The 18,538-nt window shown below is 61.0% G+C and overlaps 1 protein-coding gene across 1 annotated transcript; it reads right to left on the bottom strand.

Moving 5' to 3' along the window:
• Positions 1-2,378: 2,378 nt before the first annotated feature.
• RAC2 (Rac family small GTPase 2) lies at positions 2,379-17,573 on the bottom strand. The gene is made up of 7 exons (XM_046646371.1): positions 17,320-17,573; positions 15,215-15,286; positions 7,822-7,939; positions 7,039-7,101; positions 6,642-6,801; positions 3,199-3,331; positions 2,379-2,869 (listed from the first exon to the last, which is right to left on the bottom strand). Exons 1-6 carry the CDS (start codon positions 17,352-17,354, stop codon positions 3,201-3,203), a joined length of 579 nt encoding a protein of 192 aa, XP_046502327.1. The 5' UTR covers positions 17,355-17,573; the 3' UTR covers positions 2,379-2,869; positions 3,199-3,200.
• Positions 17,574-18,538: the final 965 nt, after the last annotated feature.

Genomic DNA, 18,538 nt, shown 5'->3' with positions numbered 1-18,538 from the left:
TAAGATGGCTGCTGCAGCTCCAGACATCTCATCAGTATTCATCAGGGAAGGCGATGGGACAAAGAGCAGTGTTGGCTGGGTCTATCATTTTTTTTTTTTATGGAAGAAAACAAAAACTTTCACAGAAGCCACCTCTCCAGCTGACTAACACTTGTGTCTTGTGGGCCAGAACTGTGCAACCTTGGGACCCCAGCTGCAAAGCAGCCTGGGAAAGCAAGTATTTTTGTCTGAGGCTAGGTATATTGCTACTCTGCACAAAACTAGGATTCTGTTAGCAAGGAGGATGGGCACAGAGGTAGGAGGTGGAAGAGGGGAGTGGCTGCCTTCGTGAATGGAGCTCCAAGTCTGTGCCCCCTGTGCCTCTGTTTCCTTCTCTGCAAAGCCGAGCTGCTGGTGCCCACCCTGGGAAGCTAGACGAGGAGCCAGTGAGGAAATAAGCGCCAGGTGAGCGCTCACAGGTGAGAGCGCAGGTTACGTATGGACGGTGTTCTTGATATAAAGCAAGTACGCGTCCCCTGGGTGAGGTTCGGGGGCAAAGCCATGCTCGCAGGCAGGGGAGCTCGAGGAGCGGAGGGAATTATTCGAAGCAGGGAAACCGGACCAGCGAGGGCAGAGGCCTGGGGTGAAGAAGCCTGAACCGGCTTTGAGGAACGGGGCTCAGCCGATGGCTGAGGAGTGAGCAGGGGAGGAGCGAGGGCAGGGGCGTGGCCAGGCCCCGGGAGGGGCCCCAGTTTATCCCGGGGCCCCAGTAAGAATGGCCCGTTTAACCGGGTTCTGGTTTGGTTTCAGAGGAGAGGTAACTTTACAAACTCAACCACCTTGTCTGAGCCACAGCTCAGATGGGCCATGGGGTATCCCCCTGCGCCGGGGCTCCCTCAGGAGGGTCCTGCCTGGGACCCTCGGGACGTGGGGGCGGGGGGGGGCGGTGGGGCCGAGCTCTGGAAGAGCGGAAAATGGGGACCCGAAGCATTTCATCCAGGGGACCTGGGGGCCTCTGTGTTGTCAGGGTCGGAGTCCTGTGTCTCTTCTTCTTTCCTTTATTTTGGCCTCTCCAGAGCGTCAGGCCACGAGGGCAGGAACTCGTGTGCGCCCTGTGGGGTCCCCACACTTGGACCACCTCTCCCCCACCCTCCGTGCCCCTGGAACGGTACCTGGCGCAGAGTGGGTGCTCAGTGGATACGCGTTGAATGAATGAATGAATGAATGAATGAAGGGATGAGGTTAGGTAGAGAAGGGCACTTGTCCCAGGAGGAGAAAGTCTGGCATCTGTACATCACAGACACTGAGGTGGGACCGACTCCATGCGGGTGCCGCTGTGCTTTATGGATGAACTTTTTAGATCCTTACGACAGCTTCATCTCTCTGTCTTTTTTTTTTTTTTTTTTTTTGGTGAAGAAGATTATCCCTGAGCTAACATCTGTGCCAGTCTTCCTCTATTTTGTATGTGGGAAACGCCACAGGGTGGCTTGATGAGCGGTGTGTAGGTCTGCACCTGAGATCCAGACTCGAGAACCCCAGGCCACTGAAGCAGAGCAGGTGAACTTAGTCACTGCCCGCCGGGCCAGCCCCCATCTCTCTTTTAAAGACACTCGCCTTTGCTTCGTGCCTGCTGGGACTGCCATTGCTTTCTTGCACCGTCGGGATGCTTTCCCGTGACCTCCGACGGTGGAGGTTGGGGGTCTCTGGCTGCCCACACCCATATTCCGAAATCCCAGCAAGGCCCTCAGTCTCCAGTCTCCGTTTGGGAACCAATCTCTCCACCCTGGCGTGTGGTGTTGGGAGGGTGACCTCTGCTCCTTGCTCTATGCGTCCCATGGTCCAGGCCTGGCCAATCAGAGCACAGCATCTCCCTGACAAATAGGATTGGCTGAAAGGGGACCCAGGACCTAAGCTGGTCCAATCAGAGTAAATCTTAATTAGAACTTTGCCTGGGGCAAACACTTGCCCTTTTTTGCTGAACTTGAACCTGGGAGGATGAAGCCCTGAGAGTCACTTGCCTGCGAATGAACCAGACAGCAGAAGGCAGAGCAAAGAGGTACAGGAACGTGAGCCCTGATAACATGATTTGAGCCCCCTTGATCAAGCTGCACCTGAAGTCATGATATTTTCAAATTTGAATCAATAAATTTATTTTCTGCTTAAGCAGGTTGAATTGGGTTTTCTGTTTGCAATAGCCAAAGTCTTGACTGAGGTCTGGAAGTTTTAAGACTCTCACAGGTAAATGCAGCTCAGGATCCTGTGAGTGGAGCAGAAAGACCTGAGAGGTGGCAAGAGTGAGCTGGACCCAGGCCTTTGACGGGCTGGGCAGATGCCCACAGAGATGTAAAAAACCTAATTTGTTTGCATTGTCCCAAAAAGGAGCACTAAGACCAGAGAAGCAAAGTTCTGACACTCATTTAGCTCAGTAGAACTCTCAGACAAGCAGGACCATCAGTACTGAAGTAGGCTGCCCCCGGAGGGAGGGAGAGACCCGTCCCTGAAGGTATACAAGTGGTGGCCAGTGATCGTCTGGCCGGAAGTTTCCAGAAGGGATTCAGGCATTGGCTGGGAGTGGGGTAAACAGGTACATGCTGCCACACGCAGCAGCCAGCACTGACCGCGGTGGCACAGGAGTGACATTGGGTCCCGGGGCTCCCTTCTGGCCCCCAGGAAGGCAGGAGCGGGAGGGGAGCAGGACGCAGCACCTGCAGATTCATACCCTGCGGGCCCAGGGGGCCTCCAGCATGGAGAAGGCAATCAGCCAAGCTCTGCAGCCATCTGCTAGGAAACGCCACAGGGAGGGGACAGTGTGGCCAGCTGGGGTGCCATCGGGCTTTGGGTGGGGCTCCTGGAGAGTCACAACCATCTGGCTGGGAGGGCTGGGCGCCACCTGGAAGGGAGACAGGCAGGGGTGAGAATCTGGGACAAGCGGACTCTACGGCCCGCTCATGGCTCTGCAGCTCCTTCCTGGCTCCCAGCTCCTGCTGCAGGATGGCCCTCCCACTCGGCCGCCACAGGAAGTCCTCCCCGTTCCACTGCCCCGAGAGTCAGTCTGCCTCCAGCCCTGCATGTGTGGGTCAGGTCTCCCCGCAGGACTGGGCTCTCCCAGGGGCAGGTGTGAGGCTCGGCCCTTCCCTCTCCTCCTGCCCCCTCCCAGCAGGAGCCTGCCGCGTTGGGGGGACTATGGGGGAGGATGAGGCACAGGGGACGGGCTCTTACCCCTAGAGGATGCTGCAGGGGCGCTTCTGCGTCCGCGTGGGCTGGGGGCACAGCACGGCCCGGATCGCCTCATCAAAGACGGTTTTCAGGCCTCGCTGGGTGAGGGCCGAGCACTCCAGGTATTTCACGGAGTCTGGGGAGGGGCAGGGAGAGGGCGGAGGCCCAGGTCAGGGGAGGGTGCTGGGCAGAAGCCCCTCCCAGGCCCCCCGGTGCCTGAAGTCGGGAGCTTGTGCTCAGTGGACATGGTTGAGACCCCTGAGAGCAGGTCTGTATTTCTGGGACACAAGCCCTGAGCTTGCGGAAGGCGGGCGGGAATTTTGCGCTTTCCTTGGGAGGGAAGGGCTCGTACACGGTGACCAAACCTCTCTGCGTCTCCGTTTCTTCTAGAAAACAGCCACATGCCCACCTCCAGGCTTCCCCGGGAGGCCTGGGGATCCTTACAGCCCACTCCCAGCCCAGGACCCTCCAAACGTCATCTGACCGTGGCTGAGCATCAGCCCAGTGTACAGATGAGGAAACTGAGGCTCCCAGAGGAGAAGTTGCTTGTCCACAGTCACGTGCTGGACATCTCTCCTGCACCTCGGGGCAGCTGGGGGCCCTCAGCGAGAGGAAGGGGAGTTGGAGAGCTCCTCCTTTGCCCCACGAGAGGACCACTCGGGGCTGGAACCTGGGGCACAGACAGCAAGAAGGGCAGGCAGAGCCCCCCTCCCAGGGGCAGAGTTCCATGACCTCCTGGAAGGGACCTTGCGAGTCCACTACAACCCCGTTTCCCTGAAGTGAGGAACCGCAGGGCCCCTTCTTCGAGAGGCCTGGGACCAATTTCAGAAACAAGAGGAAGGAGAGGGGCAGGAAGGGGACCCTGCCCCGTCCCGGGAGCCCCCTCTCCTGGGGGAAGGAGCACATGACACTGATGGGCCCCTGCTCCCGCCCGGCCCCGAACCAGACGCTTCTGGAAAAATGCTGTGAAGAAATCCTGTGATTCCCCACTTCCCAGGTGAGGAATCAGGCCCAGAGAGGGGAAGCCACGGGCCCAGAGATGCCCAGCAGGGAGGGGGAGCAGGATCTCAGGAGGGGCAGCTCCTGGAAAGGGGAAGCCCACCGACGCCCCGGACTGGGGAGAAAGAAAGGAGGGGCAGGGACCAGGAAAGCGAGGCTCAGAGAGGACGTCACTTGTCCAAAGTCACACGCTGGATGTTTCCCGTCCACGTAGGAGCACACCACCAGGGAGCGTGGGCAGTGGTGCGGGGGTTTGGTGGACAGGAACAGAGACCCCTGAGTTCTGTCCGCAGTCTCACCATCAGAACCATCTGTCCCTAGAAAGCGGTCACTGGGCGTTTGGCCACTGTTTCTCTGCTAGGGACCGGAGCCAGTGTCCACTCTTCCATGGCCACCAACTGCCTCCTCCTGGGTGCCCCCCTGGCTTTTTTTGGCTCAGTGGCATCCAGAACCGGCGCCTGAGCTGGAGGCCTGGGCTCCCTGCAGCCCTGCCTCTGACCAGTCTAGCCTTCGGCCAGTGTCCCCTCTGCGCCTCCGTCTCCCACCTGTCGGGACAGGTTGACAGATGATAACTTGTTGCGCCGAGGCAGGGGCAGGGTCACTGCGGAGAGGGCTTGGGGGCACAGGCAACCCTGATCCTCAGGACGGAGGGAGCCAGGCAGCCCGTGCCCAAATCTGGGCTCTGCCACGCCCCACCAGGGTGGCCTCGCACCAGTGACTTCTCCTCCCTGAGCCCCAGTTTCCTCCTTGGTAAAGTGGGAGTGGTGAGAGTCCCCTCTTCGTGCTTGCTTGGGGGAATGAAGGAAGACAACGCAGGGGCCCAGCCCCCAGGACGAGCTCAGTCCACATCAGCATGACCGTCAGCTGGGTCAGAGCTGCCCCCACACCCCATCACCCCCGGGCTGGGGAGCGGCCGAGGGGGCAGAGGCAGCTGCTGTCTGCCTCCTCCTGCAGGTCCCCAGGCTCCCCCTCAGCCTGGGCTGGTCAGGGGGGGCCCTGCCCCACCCACACGGGGCGTCAGCTCCAGGAGGGACTGGCTGGAGGCCAAGGCCGAATCCCCGAGTCATCTCCTTGTAGAGGAGAAAGGACCTTTGGGGACTGTCCAGGTCAGCTTGTGCAGATGAGGAGACTGAGGCCCAGAGAGGGGGAGCCCCTGGCCCGAGGTCACACAGACAGTCGGTGCCGGAGCCGGCACCAGAATCCAGGCCCCCTGCTCCTTATCCCAAAGCACGTGTTTCAAAGGGAGAGGGCCGGTGCGGACTGGAGAGTCGCTCATGGGCGGAGGGAGTCCGGGAGAGGGGACAGGCTGGCCAGAAAGGAGAGAAGGCAGGAGTGCAATCCTTGACATTTGTAAAGCCCAGCGGGCCTGGGAACCAGAGCCTGGATGGGGCGCGGGACCCAGGGTCTAAGAGGCCACCTGAGGCCCCTGGCAGGAAGATGGCCATGTCGCTTGGGAAGTCACAGGAAGTGGGGGAGGTGGCTGCGGTTTCTCTTTCTGTGAAGCGATGTGAGTCCCCACATCTCTGTGCCCCCTCCCTGTTCCGGTGGAAGGAAGAGGGGCAGGGCTGAGGCCGGGACGGGTGGGGAGGCCCCACCTCTTCGGAGGCCAAACCCTGGACCTGCAGGACCCCGTGGGGAGGGCGAGCACCCGGGGCAGCTGGGTCCCTGCTCACAGTGGCCAGACCCAGTTAGTGGTCCTGGCTCTTGGGCGAGGGCCCATCCCCAGGCTGCAGGCAGGTCAAGGCCTGATAGAGGACGAAAGGCCTCGATGCCAGGCAGAGGCCAGACCTGTCATCATTGCCCTGGGCAGGCAGCCCTGAGTCACCAGGAGGAGGCCCCCAAGCCAGCAACTTGCTGTCTCGCCTTCAAATCCCAGTTTTGCCACCTACTCGCTGTGTGACCTTGAGAAGTCACTTTACTTCTCTGGCCCAGTGATTAGAAGAAATTAGAAAGAAGGATGGGGCTGAGAAGCCAGGGGGATGGGGACAGGGAGGTGAGAAGGAAGCAGAGAGGAAGGTGTCACCCAAGACAGAAGCACCTCCTCCAGGAAGCCTTCCCAGAAGACGCATGTTTGACTTGTCTGCCCGTCCTCAAGTAACCACAGCACACCCACTCCATCCCTGCTTCTGCCTGCTCAAAATGCACTTATTTCAACACCTGCTGATGGATTTTACTACTACTAATAATGACTAACACAGAGTACTTCCCACGTGGGGGGACTGCTGTAGCTTCATGGGTGTTAATTCACTTAATTCTCCCAACTACCCGGAACTCTTACTATTGCCCTGTTTTGCTGATGAGGAGACAGGCACAGAGAGGCTAAGTGACTCATCCAGGGTCACACAGCCAGTACACAGCACGGCCCTGGAGCCCATGTCTGCAGTCTCCATGGGGCTGATTCAGGGCTCCCAGCCTCCAGCCCCGCTCTCTGAGCCCGAGCCCCATACCGATCTCCTTGGCCAGAGCCAGGCCCTGCGGGTAGGTGATAGGCGCCAGCTTCTTCTCTTTCAGCTTCTCGATGGTGTCCTTGTCATCCCGCAGGTCCAGCTTGGTGCCCACCAGGATGATGGGTGTGCTGGGGCAGTGGTGCCGCACCTCGGGGTACCACTGGGCGAGTGGGCAGGGGACACGGTTCAGAGGACAGAGAGTAAAGCTAACCGTCCCGGCCCCCTCCCAGACCCCCTCCGAATCTCACCCTCTGAGTCCCCCCAGCCCTGGTTGTCCCTAGGGACCCTCTCCGCCCGGGCCCTCTGCTGCCCCAGGACCAGGCCTAAAGTTGCCCATCCCTCCCTCCCGCCCTCCCTCGGGTCCACCTGCCCCAGGGCCCTGCTCTGTCCAGCTCACCTTGGCTCGGACATTCTCATAGGAGGCGGGGCTGACGAGGGAGAAGCAGATGAGGAAGACGTCCTGGGGACAGAGAAGGCCAGGGTTACCTGCGAGGGACCCGGAGGTGTCCCCCCTGGGCTCCGAGCACACCGCGCAGCCACTGACGGGGGAGCCAGGGGACACTGGGGTGTCGGGTCTGGGCAGAGCGGGGGTGCCCTTCCCGCCTCTCCTCCAGGCTGCTGTCCGTCTACGTGCAGAAGAGCTCCCAGAGGGCGGGCTGTCCTAGCGGTCAGTTCTCTAAGCGGTCAGCACTCTGCAGTCAGTGCTGCTCCAACCCTCCTACAGTTGGGGCAGCGAGGCTGCCGACATTTGCTGCCTGGAACCAGAATCCATACCCCAACCGGGCACTCGCTACCCCACTGTCTGCTTACAGCCCCCACCCTGAGGACCCCGGGCCCACCAGCCACAGAGCCACCTGCAGGGGGCCCTGTCTCTCCTCCTCTCCCCAGCACCCCCGGGGCTCACCGTCCTGGGCTCCCTACTGGGGCCCCATCCAGGGTCGCCCGCCCCACCCATGGGGAGCCAGGTGGTGCCAGAGCCCATGAGGCAGAGAGGCTGGGAAGATGGGCACAGTGATGACAGGGACCGATGGGGAATGGGGGCGCTGGGGGAGGAGTCCCTGGCTCCCCCCGGGGGGGGGCCAAGGAGGAGGGTCAGGGTCCCCCAGGCCAAGTGGGCCACGGGCATCCCGCAGGAGGGAACCGGGAGAGCGGAGGCCGGTGCAGGGGTGGGGCAGCGCACCGTCTGTGGGTAGGAGAGCGGCCGCAGGCGGTCGTAGTCTTCCTGCCCGGCCGTGTCCCACAGCCCCAGGTTCACCGGCTTGCTGTCCACCATCACGTTGGCCGAGTAGTTGTCGAACCTGTGGGGAGCAGGCAAGACGGAAGGGTCAGTCTCCAGCCCAGAGCCCGAGCACCTCCCGTCCCTGGTTCCACGGCCGAGGCCAAGGCCCAGAGAGGGGCTGAGACAGGACTGAAGTCACACAGCACCATGCAGCTTGGTTTTCATTTACTTTTTTTCTCATTACTGATTCGTTACATTAGGATTTTTAATGCAGGTAAGCATAAGGAGGAAAACACTGTGTCCACCATTCTTCCGCCCTTGCCCACTTTGGAAAGGTGATTTTTTGAAGCTGCCTAACATTCCCACTGAGGCTTGATCAGAATAACTCTGTACCGCCTCCCGTGCTGGACACTGAAGTTGGTCGCCCAGTGTTTGAATATTTGACCGTTGTTGAATGAATGTCCATCTCCATCGTAGGTGAGGCCCCCCAGAAGCGAACCCTGAGATGAGGAGGTGGTACAAGTGGTTTATTTGGGGGGTGAGCCCTGGCACCCATAGCAGGGAGTGGGGAAGAGACGAGGAAGGGACGGCAGCCGATACAGGGTGCCCTAGTGAGCTGCTGCGCCATGCTGGGGCCACCTGGGAGACAGCGTGGACGGTGCTCAGGGCCACCCCCGGGGGCAGGAAGCCAGGGTATTTATCCACCATCCCCATCCTCCACTGGCAGAGGCACAGCCCAAGGGGTTAAAATCCTGGTCTTTCAACCCACCCCAGACTGCCCACCGAAAGCCGCCGGTCACAGGCACCTTCGGGAAATGGGGCACACGCTGGAAAGACACATGCCCACGGGATAGGATGGGGCACTGACAGTGACTGCTAAAATCTTCCTGCCAGCACCAGAGAGGCCTCCGGGCAATCAAACAAGATTCCAGATCTTTTAATTCAACCCCACGGTATTTCTGCATAGGCACACCCCTGCAAGGAAGGTGCTGGCTCCTCATGCTGTGGAAGAGAAAACAGGGATCAGAGAGGTATAATGACTTGCCCAAGGCCACACAGACAGTGAGTGACTGAACTAGGTGAGAAGCCAGTCCTGTCAGATTCCGTATCCAGTGCTCACTGACCCGTGCTACGGCTGTGCATCCACAGATGGCCCCACTGCCTGCCCCGGAGGGCTGGGGACCACCCCCTTGTCTCTCCTCATCAAAGTCAGCACACAGGCCCTGCTCCTTGTCCCCTGACCAGGCCCACTGAGACCTCAGGCTCTTCCAGCTTCTCCTCCTTCTCCTCCCTTCACACACCAGCCAAGCCTCCCTACACTTGTTCACGCTTTGCCTCCCACCCGGCATGCCCGTCCCCACCTCTCCTTGTCCAAATATCCCACCCACCCTGACCTTGTGCTCGTCCACTCTCCTGGCCTTCGCTCCTGTCCAGGCCTCTCTCTGGAATACCCTTCCATTTCCTTTTCACCGTTGTCTCCTATTCATGCTTCAAAACCCTGCCCAGGCTGTCCTTCCTCTGCAGGAAAAGCTCCGGGCCACCTCTTCCCTGTCCCCACGTGGGAAGAGCTCTTCGTTCCCTCCCTCAGACGACTGCTTTGCCGTGACCATGAGCGGACCGGACGAGCAGTGCGTCTCTGTCTCCACACGGGCTGTGGGCTCCCTGTCAGTGGGCCGTGCCTGCTTCAGCTCCACGGCCCCAGGCCCGGCCCCCAGTGAGTGCACGTGGAACAGGATTAAACCAAACCGAAGGGAAGCCCTGGGGATGCCACCTCCTCCATGAAGCCCTCGCAGGATGCTGCTAGGGACAGGCTGCCCTAAGGCTTCAGAGTAACTCCAAAGCCGGCTGTCCTGGGAAAGAGCCCACACACACACACATGCACTCACACACACACACGCACTCACACACACGCATGCACGCACACACGCACACACAAAAACGTGGGCAGCCTGACGTTTCTAACCCGCTGTGCTTGTTCAGCCCTGGGGCGTGTTCCAGTCCCCTCTCTGTCCCTCAGATGGCCCTGCTCCCTCCTGCCTCCTGAGCGCCCCCCTCCCCTGATTGCCACTCCTCTTCCTCCCAGTGTGCCTCCTCCAGCCCCAGCTCCATGTCACCTCCTCCAGGAAGCCCTTCCTGACCCCCAGCCAGATGGGGCCCACCCCGCCCCAGCAATCTGTGCTGAACGCGTACCCCAAGAGGCAGGCTCCAGCCTCTAGCGCATAGTGGGTGCTTTGGGCCCCGCGGGGTTTCGGGAAGAAGGTGCCGGCCAGGGACAGAAAGAGACGCCGGGCTGCCTTTGGCTTCAGCCGGAAACACTCCTCTGAACGAGTTCAGAGGCAGGGACGCTCTCTCCTCCAGTGTCCAGGCTGAAATCCTGGGGACCAAAAGCCTCCCAAGATTCCTTGAGCGAGAGCACCTGTCTTCTCTGAGCCACCCCCGGGTCTCGGGGCCATGGTGCTGGGCCAAGAGCGGGTTCTGGGACCTGCAGCACCGAGCATCCGCTTAGGCCAGGCAGCGGGCCAGGGTCCTCCGTGCCTTAGGTCTGGAAGCCCCATGGGACCCAAGACAAAGGACATCGAGTCACTCCCATCAGACAGATGAGGAAACTGAGGCCCCAAGAGGCCAAGTAACTTTTCCAAGGCAGCCAGCTCATCACAGGAGCCAGGATTTGCGTCCTACTCCTTCTGTGACTCCCATTTGTGAGCGAGTGAGTGGACAGGTGCACTGCAAGAGGGTTGATTTGCCGGGGGACAGCCGCCAGGGGACAGCCACCCAGGGTTGGGAGGGAACAGAGAATTCCTTGTGAAGCCTTGTCCTGGCTGTGTGACCCTGGGTGAGTAAACTGGCTTCTCTGAGCCTCACTTTCCTCACTGTGAAAAAAAGCCCAGTCTCAGTGCAATGATGATACAAAAAGACAAAGGACGTTCAAGCCCCCTCATGGGGGATGCTCAGAAGCTGAGCAATCGGACGTTGACGTCCCACACATCCCTCACTGGCCCCTCCCCAGATGACCAGCTGCCAGAGCCCAAGGCTTGCTGCAGAGACATGTCAGTGATCCCCAACTCCCGGGGGGCCCCCTACTTGAGACCCACAGGCGTCCGGGACCAGAGGAACCTCCCCCAGCACTGTGGGAAGTCTGCACTCCCATTTTCTGGAAGAGGAAACTGAGGCTCGCACACGGGAAGGGACCTGCCCAAGATCGCATGGTCAGTTGGTGGCCGAGCCAGGACTCAATCCTGTTCCCCAATTCAGGAGAGTCCATGTGGGAAGCTCCGCGCTATCTCATGGCTGGGTGCTCAGTGGGCTGGGGTAGGGCATGGGGCTGACCCCGAGCTGCGGGGGGCCGCGAGCTCACATCTGCTGCACACCCAGGGCTTGTTCCTGGCCCTTTATTCAGAGCTCATTTCAGTGGGCCCAGGAAATGGATTCTCTCATTGCCCCCATTTTACACATGAGGAATCTGAGGCCCAGAGACTGGGAGTGACCTGCCCAAGGTCACACAGCTGGGGTGTTTTCACCCAGTCTGTGCAGCCTCTTTCTGTACTCCCTGCAGGCCCAGCCCTGATCCTGGGACGCAGTGGAGGAGGGGGATGGGGGCAGGTGAAAGGGGGCCCAGCACCAGGTGTCACCTAACCGCCACCCAAGGCTACCCCTCAGGAGGGAGGATGAGGCATTCAAGGAACCCAGAGACCAGGGAGCGGGCAGAGCTGGTGACCTGGGGCCAGGGAGGATTGGGCAGGTCAGGCGGGATGTGGACCACTGTTAGGATTGAGGTCTTGGTCCTCAGGGCAATGGGCAGCCAGCGAGGGGTTCACCAGGCAAGGGATGCCGTGATCAGATTTGCACTTAGAAAAGGCCCCGCTTGGCCGCTGGGTGGAGAAGTTTGGACAAGGTCAGAGGGGAGGCTGGGAGACCATGGGAGGCATTACAGAGCCAGTGGTGAGAGAGGAGAGAGGCTGGAGGAGATGGAGAAGCAGCGAGGGGGCCCAGGTGGGGTGCGAGGGGACAGAGGGGCTGCATGAGCAAGTGGGGAGACCGAAGCCAGCTGGGCACGGTGAGGAAGAGCACGGCCAGCAGTGGGAGCATGGCGGAGGGGCAGCGGAGGGGCTGGTCGGAGAGCTGGGCAAGGTGGTCCAGAGAGGAAGCTGGTGCCGTCCCGTCTGTGGACACCCCAGGCTCCACCTGCCAGTTCCCAAATGGGGGTGAATATGGAGTCCTGGCCACCTGACCTGCATGAACAGCCGGTGTTCTTCCTTCCCTGAGAGAAGACCACAGAGCTGAGCCCCCGCTGGTGGCCGAGTCTCGGCACCTTCTCAGGGCACGCCCAAGCTGCCCTGCCTGCCTGCCAGAGGGGTCCGGTCACCACGGAGCACCAGCGCTGTGCTCGGCTCTGTTCTAGAAGCTGGTGCCACAGCACTGAACTAGACAGACCAGGACGCTGTCCTCGGGGAGCTTCCATCGCGGCAGCGGCTCTGAAGAAGGTTGGGGGGGGGCGCGAAAGGGAATGGCCGCCTTAGACAGGGGGTCAGGGAGGTGACACCTGGGCAGGGAGCTGAGTGATGGGGATGCGGAGCACCCAGGCTGGGGTGGAGGTGGGGGCTGGCATGTCTGGGATGGGGGGCAGGCGGGGAGCATCCTTCAGGGTTTGAACGCCAGGATAGGAGATGGGTTTTAAGTGTGAAGGAGGCCTTGGGGGGGGCTCAGGCCAGGGTATGGCTCCATCTAATTCTCACTTTTGAAAGCTCTCCCGGGCTTCTGTTTGAGAATGGTTATAAGGAGATGAGATGGAAACCCTATGTCACAGGTCCCCGAGGGCAGGCCCCCATGACCTTGTACCCCCAACACCCAGCACGGGACCATCCACAGAGCAGGCTTCCATCTCCCCATCTGAGAAATGGGGTTTGACCCTGAGCTGCTAATCCCTGGCCGCCAGCAGCAAGCGGGGCTCAGCTCCCCCACTTATCTGATCTTGCGCCTCGTCCCCCGGCAGGCCCTCCCCTCCTCAGCCCCAGAAGATCCCCAAATCTTTATCTCTGTGCCAGAGGTCTCGGCGGCCTGGTTTCCCCACCTCCGCCCTCCCCGCTCCCCCCACCCTCCAATGTCACAAGCTCGCTGTGACTGATTTCCCCCCCTTGCAGGGCGCCGGCACTGCAGTGGGAGCCCCTCTGGGGGCTTGACCAGAGCTGAGTAGCTCTGTACCGAAGACAAGGACGGGGGCACGCAGGACTGGCCACACACTTGGCAGAGTCCAGTGCGAAATGAAAATGCAAGGTCCCTTGTTCCAAAATTAAGAATTTCAGGATGGGGACATCAGAGCACTAAGCCAAGGGCAGGACCCTTCTGAGGACGGGGCCTGTGCAGCCGCATTGATGGCACAGCCGTGAAGCCGGCCCGAGGCTCTGACCCAGCTCCTCAGACAGTGCTGGGAAAGTAGCCGTTGTCTGGTCCATTCTGTCTGTCCTTCTGCAAGGTTGTGCAGTGCCCCGAGGCCACAGAGCCCACCAAGGGCCAGGGTTCTCCAAGTTGCTGAGAGCAACTGGCCCCGGATAGTCCCACCACCGTGCCCCTTCCACCTCTCTGCACAGGGGAGGCACCCGAGCAACGAGCTTGGGACCTCCCAGCCCAGCCCCCACCTCTTACAGAAAGGGAAACTGAGGCTCAGCGAGAACTGAATGGTCTAAGGTCCTTCAGCAATTGGGCCCTGCAGCCCAGCTGGACAGGGAGAGGCAGGAACACAGGCAGTGCCAGCACACTCCTGGTGACAGCGGCCTTCTGCAGGAGCTGCCTGACCTGATTCCGCCTCCCTGCTCAGGGCTGGAGACAGCCCTCCCTGGGCACCAGGAGGTGCCGATGAACGTTTGATGACCGATGGTAAACGAGCAAATAAAGGCAGGTGCAGAGCGGGGTGGGCACTGGCACCAGGCCACACGGGGAGCTGGGGACCAAGCTGGAGCAGAAATCGGCCTTCCAGGCCCCCTGACCAGGTTTCTCTGCCCGCTCCTGGCTGCCTGTCTTCCTCCTGCCCGGGCCAGGGCGCCTGAGGCAACTGGGGCCGGGGTCAGTGTCCTGGGGAGAAATATTCCTGGGAGCAGAGGAGCCCGGGCCCCTCAACTGCTGTGACCCTCAGCTTCCCCAGGGCATCCTGGGTAGGATGATACCCAGCTCCCGTGATAATCAGATGAGGTCACATGTGCCAGGTCGTGCCGGGGCCAGCACACAGTAGGCCCTCAATAGATGGTAGCTATGAGTGGTCCTCCCAGGGCCTCTGCACGAAGTTCCATTAAGGTCAACTCAAAGCGTGTCTCCGTGTGTAAGATGACGTGTAGATCATACTGTGCATAAGACGCGGTGCTAAGACAAGGGGCAGCCCCAAAAGACCCGGACCTGCTCCCTGCCCTCCATAGCTCACGGTCAAAGGTCAGATAAAGCCTGATGAGAAAGGTCTGGGAGGAGGGGCCACTGGAGCCGCCTGGATGTCTTAGATCCGTGCACGTGGGAAGGAGGGGCAGCCCAGCAGAGGCAACAGCTAGAGCAAAGGCCCTGGGGTGGAAATATCCAGGGAGTGTCTGGTGAACAGAGGGGGTCGGCAGCAAACGGAACATGAAGCAAAGCAGGGGGCCGTGAAGCCAGAAGGTGTGGTTGACAGAAGACTACATAGAGCCTTGAATGCCAAGCCACAGAGTCGGGAAGTTGTCCTGTGAGAAGGGGGCCGCTGAGGGCTGGTGGGGGAGGGGCTGCCGCCCCCCATCTCTGCCTCCTGAGTCTGACACCCACACGCTCCTCCTCTCCTACCTGCGGGTCAAGTGACAGCCCTGCCTCCACATCCAATAGGCAATGAGCTGGGGACCTGCCAGCCCAGCCCCCACCAGCAGGGCCCCGATTGGCCTCCAGAAGGCACTGCCCTCTCCTCAGCACACATGTGTCCAGGGGTCTCTGCTCCCTGGTGTCAAGGCCCTGGATTCCCTCCTCCCGCACCCACCCCACCCTCCCCTTCACTTCTCCAACACAGCCCCTCTTCCTGCCCTGCCCCTGCTCACCGGCCCCTCCATCTCCCTCTTCTTAGAGGCCCTGCTTTAAGGCTGCCCGCTCCCCTTCCACCGCCCCGCCCTGACTCAGTCTCCCCATTCTGAGAGCCCTCGGCACTCGCCCTCACAGCTCGCCTCCGTGTTGGCCACTGCCTCCCCGGCCGGATCCCCAGGCAGCTCTGCCAGGCAGAGACCGGCAGGGGCATCCCCCAGTTGCCCGACCCTCAGTGCCCACACAGCCCGGCACAAGAGAAGTGCCTGCAGAGGGGCTGGGCTGGTGATGCGTATCTCCCCAGCCGCCGTGCGCCCCATGCACCCGCAGAACTCACACGGTGGGGATGTACTCTCCCGGGAAGGCGTTGGTGGTATAGCTGATCAGGAGGCAGGTCTTGCCCACGGCTCTGAAAGACAGGGGGTTCGAGAGGACAGCCGTCAAGGGACACACACGGGGAAGCTTCTGAGCACCTGCTGGTCCCCCAGCCCAGCCCCCAGGGAAGATCCAGGCCCACCCCTCTGGGCCTCAGTTTCCCCATCTGAGAATCCCCGTATCAGTGTTCTCAAACCTGAGAGCGGTATGAGTCATCCGGGGTGTTTGTTAAAGTGCAGACTTCGGGGATGAATGGGTGTGGGGCGAAACTGGGAGTCTGTGTTTTTAACAAGTTTCCCCAGGTGATGCTCATGGGGGACAGAGGGTTCAGAGTGGGGGGTGACCTGATCGGGGCTCTGCCAGCACACGCCTGGGCTTCAGATCCCAGCTCCACCACCACCAGTGGCACAGCCTTGGGCAAGTCGCTTAAGCTCCCTATGACTCAGTTTCCCCGTCTAGGGGCAGGCTGAGTTCGTCCTCACAGGAGTGTGCTGAGAAGTAAATTAGATGAAGCCCACGAAAGAACCGAGCACAGTGCCTGGCAGAGTGGAGCGGCCTGCAGATGTCAGGGAAAGCCTGGGGCCCTGTCCCCCCACCTCGCCCGAAGGCAGAGCCGTGAAGAGCACGGAGCGTGGGAGTCAGAGAGACCTGGGCTCGAATCCCATGAGGTCTCAGGCAAATTGCTTAACTTCTTTGAGCTTCTGTTTCCCCACCTGCAAAATGGGCCTCGAGGGAGGGTCGGAGGGAGGACAAAACAGAGGGGGCGAGATGGGGGGCGCAGGTAGCTCAGAGGGAAGCTGAGAGGCCAGAGGGGCAGTCCTGGGCCTCCCCCATTGGGTTTTGTCACTTCCTGTTCTCAGGAGGCTGGCCGCCCGCCCTCTCCTCCTGCCCGCTGCCCTCCAGGGCCTGCCACCAAGGTAACTTGGAATGAGCAGAGCGTCTCCCCTGGCTTTGCCCTCCCTCTCAGATCAGATACAAAGCAGAAGTGAGCAGGGCTGGGCGGGCGGGCAGATAATGCCAGCTGTGCATCAGAGTCAGCTGAGCTGCCTGATAACCCGCCCCTGACTGCCGGGGCCAGCAAAGATCCCAGTCTCTCAAGGCCTCAGGCTGCCCCTCTGCAGAATGGGAGGGTCGGACAAGAGCCCGGCCCAGCTGGAATATGCTGGGGTATGTCGGACTGGACTGACGCAAAACCTCAGGATGTACCTGTGGGCTGGACCCTAAGACACAGTTGCTGGGAGGCACAAGAGATTGGCATATTAGACCTGTGATTTGACAGATGAGGAAACTGAGGCTCACAGGGGGACATGACAAGCGGAGCTCGCTGAGGTCTGACAGCTGCCAAGGCCCCCCAGCCCCGCCTGTCCCCATGACCCGCCCCAGCCACCCTCCCCTCCTTCTTCCCTCCTCCTTTCCTAACTCTGTCTCTTACGTCCCCCTCCCCCTTCTGTTCCTCGCCCACATGCCCCACACATCCTCCCCAGCCAGGCGGGCTGAGGGGGGAGGGGGGAGGGGAAGGGAAGGAGGCTAACATTTACTGAGCAAAGGACAGTCACTCAAAATATCTCAAGTGACTCCACAACAACCCTGGGGGCATAGGCCTCTTTGCGGATGGCGAAGCTGAGGTTCAGAGAGGCGCTGCGACTTGCCCAAGGCCACACAGCAGCATAAGCCAGTGAGTAGAGCCCAGGTCAGCCTGGGGACAAAGGCCAGATTCTTGTTCCCCACCCCCCACCTGCATCCAGAGGGCTAAAGACTGAGGTCCCATGGGGGACCTGCTGCAGCTATTGGAGTGCAAGCAAGGGGCCCCAGGCACCCCCACCTGCAGTCCTGTACCCTCCACAGGCAGCTTCCGGGGTGGAGTGGGCAGAGAGTGAAGCTGTCCTCGGCCCACCCGCGGGCCCCCTCTGGGGCCTGGAAGAAGAACGGAGCGGCTCATCCCAGCTGCCTCCCAGGGACTCCTACATCTGCAGGACAGGGGCTTCCCCAGGGATGCCGGGGGCGGGGGGGGGGGGGGGGGTGGTGTACCTGGTAGGGGGCTGTGAGAAAGTTCAGCGAGGTACCTACCCATCTCCCACCACCACACACTTGATGGCCTGCATCGTGTCCGGGGCCTGGCAGGCAGCGGCGGTGACAGCTCAGGGCGTAGAGCACTTCTGCAGACACCAGGGGTGTGGAGAGCCTGGCGAGGCCACCAGCAGGGGAGCAGCAGCAGCGGGACAGGAGGCAGGAGGAAGCGGAAGGGGAACTTACCCAAGCCGCTGCCCCATGGCCGTTTGCAGAAGGCGGAGCATGCGGTCTGGCAGAGCAGCTCAGGGGGCCCTCCAGTGCTGGGCTGGGCCCTGGCCACCCCCCTGCCCCAGGGTGTCCCTGCTCTGGGGCACTTGCAGGAGACCTGGGGACCCTCTCAGCTGCGGACTCGCTTCCATGGGCAGGGCCAGAGTTGTTCTCCAAGAACTTGAGGCTTCCAAGAATTCAGTCCACCTCAATTCTAAGCAATGAGCATTTAATGAGCGCCCACTGTGTGCCAGGCACAGTATCAGGCGCTGGTGAGTCCAAGATGCAAGAGCTATGGCTGGTCCCTGGGAAGATATGCCTTCATCACGGGAGTCCATGAAACAAGGCAGGAAGTGATGGGGCCGTGGGGCATCTACAGGGAGGGGAGTTACAGAGTTACACAGAGGGAGAGCTGGGCCCTGCGAGGTGGTGTTCAAGCCGGCGTTTGAAAGGTGGTGTCGGAGAGACAGCCCAAGAGGGGTCTGCACGAGGAAGACATGGAGGCTCCACAAGCAGGGGCCGGTGTGAGAACCCCTGAGCGTGGAAGGCTGGGAGATGGGGGGAGGTGATGAGGCAGGAAGGGAGGTGGGGGTCAGCTGATGGAGATGGGGAAATAGAGGGAAGTGAGGGGTGGTGCCCCCGCCAGCCAGGCCCTGTGCTGGGGGCAGCCCTGTGCGACCAGGTGCCCTGGAACTAGGCACCGTGGCCCATTTGAACGATGAAGAAACAGAGGGTCTGAGAAGTCAGCTGACCTGAAATCAAACCCAGGGTCAGGTGACTCCGAACTCTTCTGGCACCCCAGAGGCCATCTTGGGGACAAAGCCTGAGTCCTGCAGCTCGTGGGGAGGCAGAGTGCCCCCTTGGGCATGGGTAGGCTCAGGGTCCCAGCAGCACTGGACCCAGGGGCCTCCAAGCTCACCTGGCTCGTACTGTTCATTGTCACGGCTCCCCGTGCCCAGCACCTCTCCAGCTCCAGGGCCAAGGAGTGGGGGGGATGGGCAGGGCCGCT

This window comes from Equus quagga, chromosome 19, assembly GCF_021613505.1.
Source record: "Equus quagga isolate Etosha38 chromosome 19, UCLA_HA_Equagga_1.0, whole genome shotgun sequence".
Lineage (NCBI taxonomy): Eukaryota > Metazoa > Chordata > Mammalia > Perissodactyla > Equidae > Equus > Equus quagga.
This window is presented reverse-complemented; position numbering and strand designations above follow the sequence as displayed.